At 36.3% G+C, this 13406-nt stretch overlaps 2 protein-coding genes and 1 non-coding gene across 7 annotated transcripts; 2 read left to right on the top strand and 1 right to left on the bottom strand.

The window, feature by feature from the left end:
* Positions 1-196: 196 nt before the first annotated feature.
* Positions 197-269, top strand: TRNAA-CGC (transfer RNA alanine (anticodon CGC)). The gene has a single exon. It is a non-coding gene; the product is annotated as a tRNA-Ala (tRNA).
* A 6062-nt stretch (positions 270-6331) lies between these two features.
* LOC115681044 (uncharacterized) lies at positions 6332-7469 on the top strand. The gene is made up of 2 exons (XM_030604904.2): positions 6332-6651; positions 6873-7469. The coding sequence occupies exons 1-2, from the start codon at positions 6441-6443 to the stop codon at positions 7175-7177; spliced, it is 516 nt and encodes a 171-aa protein (XP_030460764.1). The 5' UTR covers positions 6332-6440; the 3' UTR covers positions 7178-7469.
* Positions 7470-7783: 314 nt separating this feature from the next.
* On the bottom strand, positions 7784-13109 carry LOC115680909 (uncharacterized). Of its 5 annotated transcripts, none has more exons than XM_056310245.1 (12): positions 12895-13105; positions 12451-12491; positions 11894-11994; positions 11677-11757; positions 11193-11275; positions 10830-10926; positions 10642-10731; positions 10303-10371; positions 10056-10157; positions 9090-9158; positions 8444-8500; positions 7784-8157 (listed from the first exon to the last, which is right to left on the bottom strand). In XM_056310245.1, exons 1-12 carry the CDS (start codon positions 12963-12965, stop codon positions 8071-8073), a joined length of 948 nt encoding a protein of 315 aa, XP_056166220.1. In that variant the 5' UTR covers positions 12966-13105; the 3' UTR covers positions 7784-8070. The 5 variants fall into 5 exon arrangements, with proteins under 5 accessions (XP_056166220.1, XP_030460606.1, XP_056166222.1 ...); XM_030604746.2 differs by having other exon boundaries at positions 10830-10881; positions 12895-13100; XM_056310247.1 differs by having other exon boundaries at positions 11894-11950; positions 12895-12923.
* Positions 13110-13406: the final 297 nt, after the last annotated feature.

Below are 13406 nucleotides of genomic sequence, written 5' to 3'. Positions count from 1 at the left end.
TGAATTAAACCACAAAAAATCACAAACTGGTATACTTGTGACAAACGAAGGGTAAAATATAAAATCGGTACATCAGTTAACTGCTGTGTGTCATTTAACAAAATAATTTTAATGAATATAATGGGGGTTAAGTCGGGGACCACGAGAAACAAATTAACTATCATATATATATTAAGCTCATTATAGAACAACAAATGGGGACGTAGCTCATATGGTAGAGCGCTTGCTTCGCATGCGAGAGGCACGGGGTTCGATTCCCCGCGTCTCCACATTTTTTATTTCCTTCGTCTTTTTTTTCCCTGGTTAAATTATTAAACTTTCTTTTTATGAGAATATAAATTTCGTTGCAAACCAGAATTTAACTTAACTTATATTCATACAATAGCATACTTTCAAGAGTCCCCAATGTCCTTAGTTTGTTTTTGAATTAAGAGATAATGATACAAACAGACCCTGAATTTTGGGCCAATGTGCAATGTGGTCCCTGAACTTTTAATTTATCCAATGTAGTCCCTGAATTTTAGCCTAATATTCAATGTAGTCCCTGAACTTTTAATTTGTTCAATATGGTACATGAACTTTTGGTACATGTTCAATGTAATCCCTGACCTATATGAAAATATTCAATGCAGTCCTCCGCATTGCATATTGGATCAAAGTTCAGGGACAACATTAAACAAATTTAAAAGTTAAGGGACCACATTGCACATTGAGCAATGTGTCATTTTCTCTTGAATCAACTCAAACTTTAAAAAAATTGTCCAAGTTTCCATTCTTTTTGGTGAAATTTTGAGTGTAGATGTATTCATTCCAAATTATTTTAAGCAGAAACCAATGACATACCACCCGACTCGATGGATGTATGCGAATATCTTGTTCCGAAAATAAAATATGTATTAAAAGAAGAGAAAATAATTATAAATTCCTAAAGGGACCAACCGTGGATGTGGATTTCTCAATTTGTCGTGACCAGCTTACCTGAAGGAAACTAATCTCGCTAGTCACTAGAAGGAATTTGGACTGTTCGATCTTTTTTATTTGGTGTGTTTTAATCGTTAAAAGTATAATTATCGAGTTGACGCAGATTTGTAATCGTAAAATTTCAATTAACAAGTGAATGTTATATTATAACCATAAAAAGAGTATAGAAGATTAATGTATCCCAAATTCTTCATATCAGATATAAGTAGAAACAGCCCGACTTAATGGATATTGATATATGTGACAAGAATTATCTCAAATTCTATTTACCAAAAATTCAATCGAATGACCCAATTGAATGCATCCAAGTGGATTTCCTACACAAAAGAAAATATATTTTATAAGTAGGTGAAAACGGATTTAAATTTTAAAGCGACTGGCAAGTGGACATGGGTTTCTCAAATTGTTGCGATCAACTTGCCTCTCACGCGAGTAATCCATTGCTTAAAAAGCAAAAAAAATACGGATAAAAAATTTAACCTGTAGATCTTATTTACTTGGCGTGCCATCATCGTTCAAAGTACATTAATCGAGTGATTAATCCCGGCTTATAATTATCGATCCAATCAGCAAATCGCGATAATCAAAATAATTATCTAAACATCGAATTACCATTGGCTTGTGATATATATCAAGACAAGAAATTTTCGATATGCACAACGAATTCAAATGAAAGAACATATAGGAGACATTGAAACGATATAATCATATAGATAAAGAGATGAGGCTGGGTCTATTAGATGTAAATTATTAATGGATTCAACAGAATCTTTTAGATATTTTGTTTATCTAAAACGTTCTTTTTTTAAAATATTTTGAAAAGATATGATGGGGTTTGATTTGCCAATGATTCACGAGATAAGAATTAATTTGGTTAAATACGTCACTTTCTCAAAGATATCATAGATGGGGACGTAGCACATATGGTTGATGCAAAAGCCACGGGGTTCGACTCCCCGCGTCTCCACATCTTTTGTTTCCTCTGTCTTTTTTCTTTTCTGATTAAATAATTAACTTTTTTTTATGAGAATCCAAATTTCATTGCAAACCAGAAACTTGTAAATTAAAGTTGAACTTAGTTTGCATTATTTCGCGAAAAATAAATGATTTGCAAAATATTTTTCTAAAAGTAATTGTTCGTGTCACGTCGCTCACAAAAATGAATGAAGTATCACCAATGACGATTGTCTAATATTATCATTATAGTAACATTATTGATCTAACAATAAGATCTTTATGCTACTATGGTTATACTATATAATCCCTCTTATCTACTATACTAAGCCACTAATCACAAATAAACTAATCATCAATAAACGGTTCATTACACAGGTGCAGTTATAAGAAACGCCCGCACTGAATGATACTATTAAACCTTTATGCGATTGATCTAGTGGTAAGAGCGTGTCTATGCTTTCGGCTCAAGAATTGATGATTGTGCTTCGATTTCTACTTTGAGGAACTCGGATTTAAGTGGGAGCCAGAGCAGTGGGTTGCTGCAACGGGTTACTGTTCAAATTCCATCCAAGTAACCGGCTAATTATGATTGTGTCCCTAAGTCATGAATAATTAATACTATTAGATTATTTAATATTAGATGACTATAAATATTTTTTATGCTTCCTTGTGGTGTATGAAGTTAGAACCATCTGACCTTGAAGTACCAGTATTACTTGGTAAGTATAGCTTATATATTTTATGAAGTATATAAGTACATTATTAATTACATACCACATAATTAAGTGTATTTCTACAATGTAATGAAAGAATTGAGGGTTAATATTACAAAAAAAAACCCCCCAAAATGGTATACATGTGATAAATTTACCCTCTGTTAGTTTACGTTAAATTTTGCGATCAATTTACTGAGTTGGATGACGTGCGGCAGTTGACGGGTGTACTAGTTTAGGGTTTTACCCCTTTGTTTGTCACAAATTTATCAATTTGTGATTTTTTGTGGTATCAATTCAATTTAATGGATGGTAAATTTGTCATAAGTGTATCGGTTTAGGGTTTTTAATGGTCAAAAGTTAGTTTACGGTAAAATCGTCACAAGTGTCAAGTGTACCGATTTGGGGTTCGAGCAAAATTTTAATTTTTAAAAATTAAAACTCTAATCTTTCTTTCTAACGCAGAGAGATATTGTAGTCTTGACGTGTCAAACCACCTAATCGCATCTCTGATTAATTGCTTCGCATGTGTTAATTAGTAATGACGGTCACAAGAAATCAATAGAATTCTTTAGATATTTTGTTTCTCTAAAACGTTTTAAAAAAAATGTTTTGGAGAAATATGATGCGGTTCGATTTGCCGATGGACCACGTGATAAGAGTTAATTTTGGTAAATATATTAGTTTCTTGAAGACATAGCAAATGGGGGCGTAGCTCATATGGTTGAGAATTAAAACCACGGGGTTCAATTCCCCGCGTCTCCAACTTTTTTATATCCTTTGTCTTTTTTTTTTTGTTAATATCACAAAAAATTCCAAACTGGTACAATTACGATAATTTTACCCCAAACTAATTTTTTAACCGTAAAAAACATTAAACTGGTACATCTGTGATAAATTTACCCCGAACTATTTTTTTTTTACTACCAAAAACCCCACACTGATATACTTATGACAATTTTACCCCAAACTAATTTTTTGGCCACAAAAAATCCCAAACTAGTACACCTGTGACAATTTTACTTCAAACTAATTTTTTGACCACTAAAAATCCAAAACTGGTACATTTGTGACAATTTTACCCTCCGTCAGTGTCCATTAAATTGGATTAATATCATGAAAAATCACAAATTGGTAAACTTGTGACAAACAGAGAGGTAAAATCCCAAACTAATACATCCGTCAACTACCACGTATCATCAAACTTAGCAATTTGATACTAAAATTTAACAGAAACTAACGATGGGTAAATTTGTCATAGGTGTACCAGTTTAGGTTTTTTGTTGTCAAAAAATTAGTTGAGGGTAAAATTGTTATAGGTGTACCAGTGTGGGGTTTTTGTGATCAAAATATAATTTTTAGTAAATTTGTCATATGTGTACTAATTTGGGGTTTTTCGTGATATTAACCCTTATTTTTTCTTGTTAAATTATTAACTTTTTTATGAGAATATAAATTTCATTGCAAACCACAAACTTGTAACTTAAAGTTGAACTTAGGGTGCGTTGTTTCGCAAAAAATGAATGATTTAAAAAATATTTTCTTAAAATCGATTTGTATTAGAGGTGATTGGTTCCTAATCCGGTCCGATTCCACCTAGGACTGGCAAGATCGGTTCCCTGTTTTTGGGACCGGGAACCGGATTGGCCAATCTTGGAACCGGTCAATGTAAAAATTCCCCAACCATACGATAAGTCATTGCATGAAGTTGGACGAGACATACCAGTTTGGTTTTAACCAAATATCCCAAGACGAAGTCTTATTTCATGGCTTGCTCTTCTGGATCGGCTATGTCTCTGAAAGATGGAGAAATCAAATTGGGGGTTTGGCTTGAGCTTTGTGCGTCTTTTGTAAGCATGATGCTGAAACTAGCTGTCATTCTCATATATATTCTTTGACTTATATATAAATAGGTCGGTCCAGTTTCCACTATGGAATCGAAAACTGGACCGCCTGAACACCGGTTTTATTTTTAGGAATCGGAAACCGGACCAATACTCTTGAGAACCTGACCCAACCGACCGGTTCGGTTTGGTCCGGGAGGTTTTTAATTTGGACGATCCGTTTTGCACATCCTTAACTGTATTATTTACAAAGATGAACAAGCGAAAAATATTTTCATTGTCCACGAAAATATTTAGACATAAATTATTATCGACGATGAAAACATATTTCATTGACTAATTATTTCAAGCGATATAAGTAATTATTTTTAAGAAAATATTTTCAAAATCATTCATTTTCCTAAAAAAAAACGGGTCTTAACTTATAACACACTTTCAAAATTCAAATAGTGGGCCTCGTGTATTTTTCTCTAGCCACTCACGAGTCCCCAATGTCGTTAGTTTGTCTTTGAATTAAATCACACTTTAAAATGATTGTCCCGGCTTCCATCAGTCAAATCTCTTAAAATCGACTCTTCCATTTTTATTTTTTTTGGTGAAATTTGAGTGTAGAAGATGTATGCTCCCACAATATTATATGCATAATATAATTACATACGACCCGACTCGATGGATATATGTGAATATCTTGTCCCGAAAATAAAATATTTATCAAAAGAAGAGAAACAATTATAAAAAAAATTATAAATTTTAAAAAGACCGCCCGTGTACATGGATTTCTCAATTTGTTGTGACCAACTTACCTAAAGGAAGCTAATCTCACTAGTCACTAGAAGGACTTTGGACCGTTCGATCTTCTTTATACGGTGTGTTTTCATCGTTAAAAGTATAATTATTGAGTCGACTCGGATTCGTAACATAAATTCAATTAACAAGTGAATGTTATAGTATAACCATAAAAGAGTATAGAAGATTAATATATCACAAATTCTTCATATCAAATAATAATTAGAAATAGCCCGACTTAATGGATATATGTGACAAGAATTATCGCAAATTCTTTGTGCTAAAAAATTATTTGAGTGACCCAATTGGATGGATCCATGTCAATTTCCTAGCCCAAAAGAAAAAATATATATTTTATAAGAAGTTATAAAAGGATTTAAATTTTAGAACCGTAGACAACTAGACATGGGTTTCTCAAATTGTTGTAATCAACTTGCCTCTCACGCAAGTAATCCATTACTTGAAAAGCAAAAAAAGAAAAAAGAAGAAGAAATTAAGATACAAATCAACGGAAAAAAGCTTTAACCATTAAATCTTATTTACATGGCGTGCCATCATCGTTAAAAATATATTTATCGAGTGATTAATCAGGATAATCATAATAATTATCCAAACATCGAATTACGGTTGGCTCGTGATATATATCAGGACAAAACATTTTCGATATGTGCAACGACCTCCAATGAAAGAAACGTACACAAGACGATTGAGTCCCGATTTGAGCCGAGATCAAAACGTACACATAAAAGAGATGAGCCTTAGCCTATTTGATGTAAATTATTAAGGGATTCAAAAATATATATGAAATTAAGGAGAGAAAAGGATATGTTGGAATCTGCTTATAAGATGGTCACTTGTAACAGACGATCGAAATCGGTTAATTGATTTTTATCCCGCTTTCATTCCAATTAATTTCTGTAATTTTTTATTCAATTCATAACCTTTAAATTCAAATTTCTTCTGGGTCCCCCTGGCTTTCTCTCTTCTTTGCCTTTTTCCTGTTCCTTCTAGCTTTAGATTTCTGTGCATGGCAGGTTGACATCACTTCTTCTAAGAGCAAGCGTGACAGTAATCCTAGATAAACAACGCTAATCTCCGTTTGAGTTTGCCATTAACTTCTTTTTCGTAGTGTTTCTTTGGGGGGTTTTGGGGGGGAATTATGGTTTGGAGAAGAATTCGTGCACACTGCAATCAAAAGTTGCTCAAAGGAGCTGTAGTTTTGTTGGGTGTTTCTCTAGTTGTGTTCATCGTGGCATCATCATTATTATACGACGACAGGCGCTTGAATTATGGTGCGCGCGCCCAAGCTTCTTGCGGTCCGTGCTCTTGCATTTGCCCTTCGAAGAGACGAATGTTTCCCTCGGCTTCGGGTAAGTCGTTAACTGAAGAAATTCAGTTGATCATGAACAAATTTGTAGTCTTCTATGATAGCATTGGCACCTCCAAGCGTTTGATGGCTTATAGGCAAGTTAGTATGTTTGTATTTCATCCTATAGGAGTGTTGCTGGTGAGGCTTGGTATCTTGTCTCGGGAAATCTTGCGTCTAAAGTAGTCAATTCGTCAATCTCTCTCTCTCTTCTTTCCTACACAGATTGTGGTGAAAATGATATGACGGAGAGCAGATTGGATTCGTTGAAGGAGCAACAGAGCTTACAAGAAACCGTAGCGAAGGAAACCTTGGCACGCACGAAAGCATTGACAGAGGATGCTAAGAAGACCTCGATGAGATTCAGGGTCGAGGCTGAGAAGTGCAATGCCGGGGTGGCAGCTTGTGAGAGAGCCAGAGAAAGGGCCGAAGCACGGCTCGTGGAGGAGCCTAAGCTGGCGGCGTTGTGGGAGAAACGAGCCCGCGAAAGAGGGTGGAAGGACAGCGACAAAGTATACTTGTACAGATAAGGGTAATATAACCACAGCAGCTAGGTTCTTGAGGGCAATTTTATGGAGGATTCGTGAAGCCTCGTGTAAAATATCACACCTTTCAATAGCTTTGCCAGGTGAATATGAGTAGGAAAGAGGGTGCACTCTTTATAAGAGATCAGATTAATGTGTAAGTCTGCTCTTTTGTGAAGTCCTCACAACTGCAAATTATCTACTAGCTACTCTGTTTTGAGTGACTACACACATATTGAACTTGGATTGTTGATCCATGACATACAGGTTGTTCTGAATTCCTAGTGGATTTTCTTCATCTGCAGTTCTCTTTTAGGAACATCTGCAGCATGCAATGACTGTTGGAGTTTGATTTTGCAGCATCATGTTGTCATTGACACACTGTAAAGCTCTATAAGCAGTTTCTCGTGTCCAGAATTTCTTACTATAGCCGCCGCCATCATCCAACCTAAGCTGGGACGAGACTCGAAGACGTGTGGTTCGTCTTATTTTATTCAATTCACCATAAGAATATATATACCGAAGTCAAAGCTCAAATGATAAATAGTAAAATGTCTTGGAAAGAGTCGCTAAGCACGGAAACTAAAGAACCATGTGAAAGCCGACCATGTCTGGAGTACGCAAAGAACAATTTCTCTTTTATTTCCCAGGCACAAAAGATCAACTTCGGACAACATTGCTGCAAAACCACAGGTATCGTCATTGATATCATGAAAACAAGAAATTGATACAAAAGTATAAAATGACAACCCTACAAAAGGAAAATGAAAAGTCTAGATCTCGTCTCGCTATAAGTTTTCTCTCCGGGAGACATATCCTAGCTTGAGAAGCTTCCAATAATCGGTGACCACTTCTTTTCCAATATCCCCTCGACCAGTTTCTAACTGATGATAGCCTGGTTATAATACAATCTTCCCGCAAAGACGCCAGTAAGATCCACGGTGGAAGAGGGACTTCTCGAACACCCAGATATCACGCACAAGGACCTAGAAAAATGAGACAAGCACCAAGAGTTATGTGACCAAAAAATGGTCATGAAGCGAGTATAATGTCAAATAGAACAGTTATGAACGAATGGTTGTCTAAGAATATTTTTATAAACAATCTAAATTACTAAATTAACAGAAAAGTTGAACAAAGCGTGACGCAGTGTTCTTTTCTTTGCTCTTCACGAACTAAGCAATAGTGCCTAATTTGTTGCTCTTAAAAAGTTTCAGAAAAGCAATCACTCAAGGACAGCAGCCTCATAGAGAGATAAGATGTAGAGCCTACCTCCTTATTTTTATCGCCTGCCACCACATTACCATTCGAATCATATGCTTCAAACTTCTGCAAAAAACAATGTGCATGAACTGTAAAAATGAACTAAAAACTTCTTACTTAATCAATTTAATAAAAGTGTGAGACAGGATGCATAAGCAACTAAGCATCGACCCACATCTTCTTTCATTCATGTGCAACGCACTTGTAAACTTTTGTAGTAATAGAAAATTTGTCAGAAAAGGTTGGCAAGAGAAGAATCAGCGAATTATAACTCCGTCCATTTCTCTTAGCTTTTGTAACTAGGTTCCAAATTCCTCTCTGATCTTCATTTTCTCACTTTATACTACATCAATGCTTGTATTGTACCTATTAAATAGTCGCATTGAGTCACGATCTTCCTCTTTGTGATTTCCTTCTTGTGATTCACACTTAAAACTGATCATTGATTGAGAAATGATTGGGATCATCATTACCATGTGAATACTAAGACATCGATGAACACGCAAAAGGTACCAAGACCTCCTCAAAATTTTGCAATGGAGGAACCCAACATAAATCAGGTGGCTATTATATAATAGTACAAACAGATGGATTGATGAAATTGCTGAAGACACAAGTACAATTAGAAGCAAAGTTCCCAATCAGTGAACAGTACCTGCTTAGTCATGAACTCAAGAGTAAGCTGAATGAAAACTTTGTTGACATCCTTCCGGTCAACACCAATCTGAAAATAAAAGCACATGTGCTGACTTCAATTGCACTATGAGAATTCAAAACAAGCAAATAGCTTGCACATATAATAGCATAGCACTCTTTTGGTATACTGAAAATACCAACAAAAAATAAAAATAAAAATAAGATAATCTACCTTAAAGAGAAGGGTGTGGACATCGACTAATTTCAGAGGCCATATGATACAAATCTCATGGGCCAGAAGAAAATCAAAATACAAGCAAGAATCTCATTGGACCAGATGTTTATGAAAAAGGCCAATGATGTATAGTACTGAGCTGACATACAAAACCCCATACTTTCTCTATGACTGACCTAAGGCAATGATGATATAAAACCCCATAATTTTTCTATGACTGACCGAAGGCAATGATGATATATTCTGAAGAAGAGAAGACTATAAGCAGTATTTAGTTCTAACTTGGGAACACTTTTCCTCAATTTTGATACTTATTACTGATTATTTTTAACTCAATTGATCATGAAGAATTCTGCTGAACATTCACATAGAGCATGCATCATTCACCAACTTCATGATATTCATACAAGTGGTTGGAACTTCACCAAGAGATCCAATAGATAACTTGCCAAGCAATGAGTCAACTATTGCTGCTGCTTCTTTTTTTCATAGGTAGAGCCAACTAGTGCTGCTTCCTCCTCTGCTACAACCATTTGCGTGGACGTTTCACTCTCATTGAATAATGAAACAGCCAGTGGACCAGGTTTATCACACATATACATCACGCTTCATAATATATCGACATCGTACCGGAATTCATTTTTTCGTGCTTACATGATAAAACTGCTCGAATACATAAGGAAATAACGATATCTTACAAACTTGGGCATAAGTAAAATTGAACTCAATAAGTGGAAGCTGAATACTTGCCAGCCTAGCTCGCAAAGTTCGTATCTTCACGACTGGTTCAATCAATTCCCAATAAACCTTATGCCACATGGATTCCCTCATCTTAATGTCATTTTTTAGGGTCTGTCAAACAAAGAAAAATGATGTTCCAGATGAGGCATTGTATTTCATGAAGACAGAATATCACCCCCAAAAACTAAAAAAAGATTGGTCTAAATGAGATGATTCAGCATGGAGAGGGCATGGATATTGGAGACCAGAAGCATACAGAGTACATCTTCTCTGTAACTGCCTTCCTCAATGATTTTTTATCACCGTGGGCTAATAGAAAATTTATCTGGAGAAAAAGGAAAAATAAGATTGCAATCCAGGAAAAAAGTCAAATTTGCTGCATAAAGGCCAGAAATTCTAACAAACACAAGTTGGATTAGGAAATTAACTCGAGAACTTCATAACTAATAGCATATGACTGCCATATCTTGGTATGCATTTACATTGACCAACAATTAAGTATGCCGGACCATTTTCAACTTACAGGAACTGTATTCAAAGTAATGGGCTGCAGAAATTTAATGTTCAGACAAATTACAAAATTAAGAGAAGATACCTCCTTATATAACTTTATGGCCTCCTCATAGAACTCCTTTTTTGAGTATCCAGACTTCCTTAACTTAGCGATGGCATATGCACTTTTAAGCTATAGAATGAAAAATCAGAAAAAAAATTGATCCTGGTGAGAGGTGTATTAAATGAAAAGCAGTGAGAAGTAAATACAAGTGCCATACAAAATATCACCTCTAAGATGATATCATCTTTGGTTCTCCTCCAACCACTCCGAGTGAACCATCTGAGAGACAATAAATCAAAATCTGCATATGAAAGGAAAAAGTATCTGCCAGACAACCATATCCATATGAAAGCAGCAACAATATTATTTTTTATGTCCTTTTACCAAGTAACACCGACTATTCACCTAAAAATGGATTCCTGTTTAAAGCTCAAACATTTGAAATTAGAATTTTAAAATACAAAGAGATTCAAAATGTGATGCTCTTCCATAAATATGATTCACGGTACAGCTCAAACTAACCATCTGAACAATATTCGACTTGCTTGGCCAATGTCAACTAAAAAAGAAAAAATCTTCAAAAAACCTACCTCTTCCAGAATGGAATCGGTTCGCGCAGGGCATACGGTTCATAGACAATTCCTGGACTCAACATGGTCACCTGAAGGGCACCCTGCATACCAGACAAAATAGCCATGCAGTTACAATTCACAGAGAAGCATGAAGTTCTAATGATTCCATTCAGAAAGTTGGACACACTTTTCCTGACGTAAGAACTCCTACTTGTTCATCCAGGCTCTTTCCTTGTAAATTTCCATGAGATGTTTAGTAAGAGTAATTCGATTGATTCTTTTTTATGTGAAAGAGGGCTACTCCCACATTGTTTGTAGCCTCGCCTTTCATTCAAGTTTATCATATTGTAGGGTTTGGATACTAAGAAGTAATTCATTACAAGTTACACGAAGTTGTAAACCATGATTAAACATTGTACTAAGCAATTATATTTTTCGTGCTAACTGCTAAGCAAGCAAAAGAAACACTGTACGGCCAGAGTAGTGAGAAAGGAAAATATACCATCTGTCTAGCTTGTGGAGGAGCTTTTACTTGTGTTGTCATAAACCTTGCCCAATTCGAAAAAGTTAAGAACTCGGCATTCTAAAGACAAGACAATAGATCTAGTGAATACCATCTCCATGTGAAAATATCAGACATATCAGCTCCTGAGGAAATAAATAAAACCAAAATAGTATCCGTGGCCAATGGACATATAAACTTAGCTTCCAGGAGTTACCTTTTTTTCCTGAAGAGTCAAGGCACTTGCACGAGTCAAAACAAAAGTACTCTGCCCCTTATGTGAGAAAGACGAAATACCCCGGCAATTAAACTCAGGAACTAAAATTACAGAGGACAATCACTAGAGCATGTCAGCCAACTCACATTCTTAAAAAGGATTAACAAGAGGCAATGATTCTCATAGCTGGAGCAGAAAAATTACAACCTGGACCTAACGTTTTCCCACATACAACATAAATAAAACAGTACTCAAAGTTGAAATGCAGCACACATACAGATATACTCTCAACTAGAATGTACAAACACTGAGATTCCCTATATACAGTCTCATCGACTGGCAAAGCATCTAAAGATGAGTACTGTGCAACCTCCAGAACAATCTATTTTGAAAGACTATTGCGTGCCCAACAAACTGCTCACAGGTTTCATCTATCTGATCGTACCATATCGACCCATTCTTCATGCAATCAACCATGTTTCGCTATTGCGCAATGCTAAAACTACAGCATTAACAAAAAAACTTGAAAAATAAATCGCCTGCCCAAGAGAAACTACCATTTGGAATCACGCGTGAATAGCTCCTTGAGCTCCCAAGCCTGCATCAGGAAAAGGGTTAAGTTAAGAACTAGAAACTTCAGGGCCAACTTCCATATTCGAGATTCCATATTCAAGATTACGGGTGACTTCGATACAATTGCTAATCCTCATTTCCAAGTACCAACTCACAGCAGTCCTACTGGACCCACAAAAGCGAACAGGCGCCTCATTTCAGCTATAAGACGTGCACCACCAAGGATGTTGTTCCTTCAGTAATACAAAAAGACTCAATTTTGCTCGTTCCCGAAGACAACCCCATTCTTGCGCATACAAAGCCAAATCAAACCATTTCGATTCTTTCGCCAAAGGGAAACCGACCCAGTTCAACAAACAGTCTTCCACATCATTTCGTCGAGGATCAAGGCGAAATGCGTAAGAACAGATCGAAGAGAAGCGACTCACAGCTGCGAAAGTCCTCGATTCTGCGAGGCCCCGAGAAGAGCGCGAAACATGGGTGGTCCTCGATACGCCATTCCTGGGTCGTCTTCCTGGTTCGATTTCAGATCGGAGACATCGCTCGATCTTGAAGATGTCGCCGGGCACGCGAACGCTCAGCGCCGGAGGAGCTGCAGGGCTTTCGGAGGGTTTAAGGAGGAGAAGTTTTGTGTTACAGCGGTCTATCGCACGGTGCGGTTTCGTGCATTTTCTGCTTTTTCCTATTTCTGGCCCTTAACTTTGGGGAAATTTATGGAATCGCGGCCCCGAATTTTAGCTTTTCGATTGGGTCCTTCCACTATTTGCTCTTCATTTTTTTTTTCATATCTCGGTCCTCCTGTTCATGCGGTGAACGAGAACCTGCGGCTGCTGAGCTACCAAAACCACGCATGAATTCACAGTAAAAATCATGAAAAGAAAATATTTCAGTATAAGATTAAGAAAAAAACGAAATTTGGTGAAAAGAAGAAAAGGGTACA

The sequence above is a fragment of the Syzygium oleosum genome, unplaced genomic scaffold, assembly GCF_021117445.2.
Source record: "Syzygium oleosum isolate NSW1041296 unplaced genomic scaffold, Sole_v2.1 Sole_v2.03, whole genome shotgun sequence".
NCBI classification, from domain to species: Eukaryota; Viridiplantae; Streptophyta; class Magnoliopsida; order Myrtales; family Myrtaceae; genus Syzygium; species Syzygium oleosum.
This window is presented reverse-complemented; position numbering and strand designations above follow the sequence as displayed.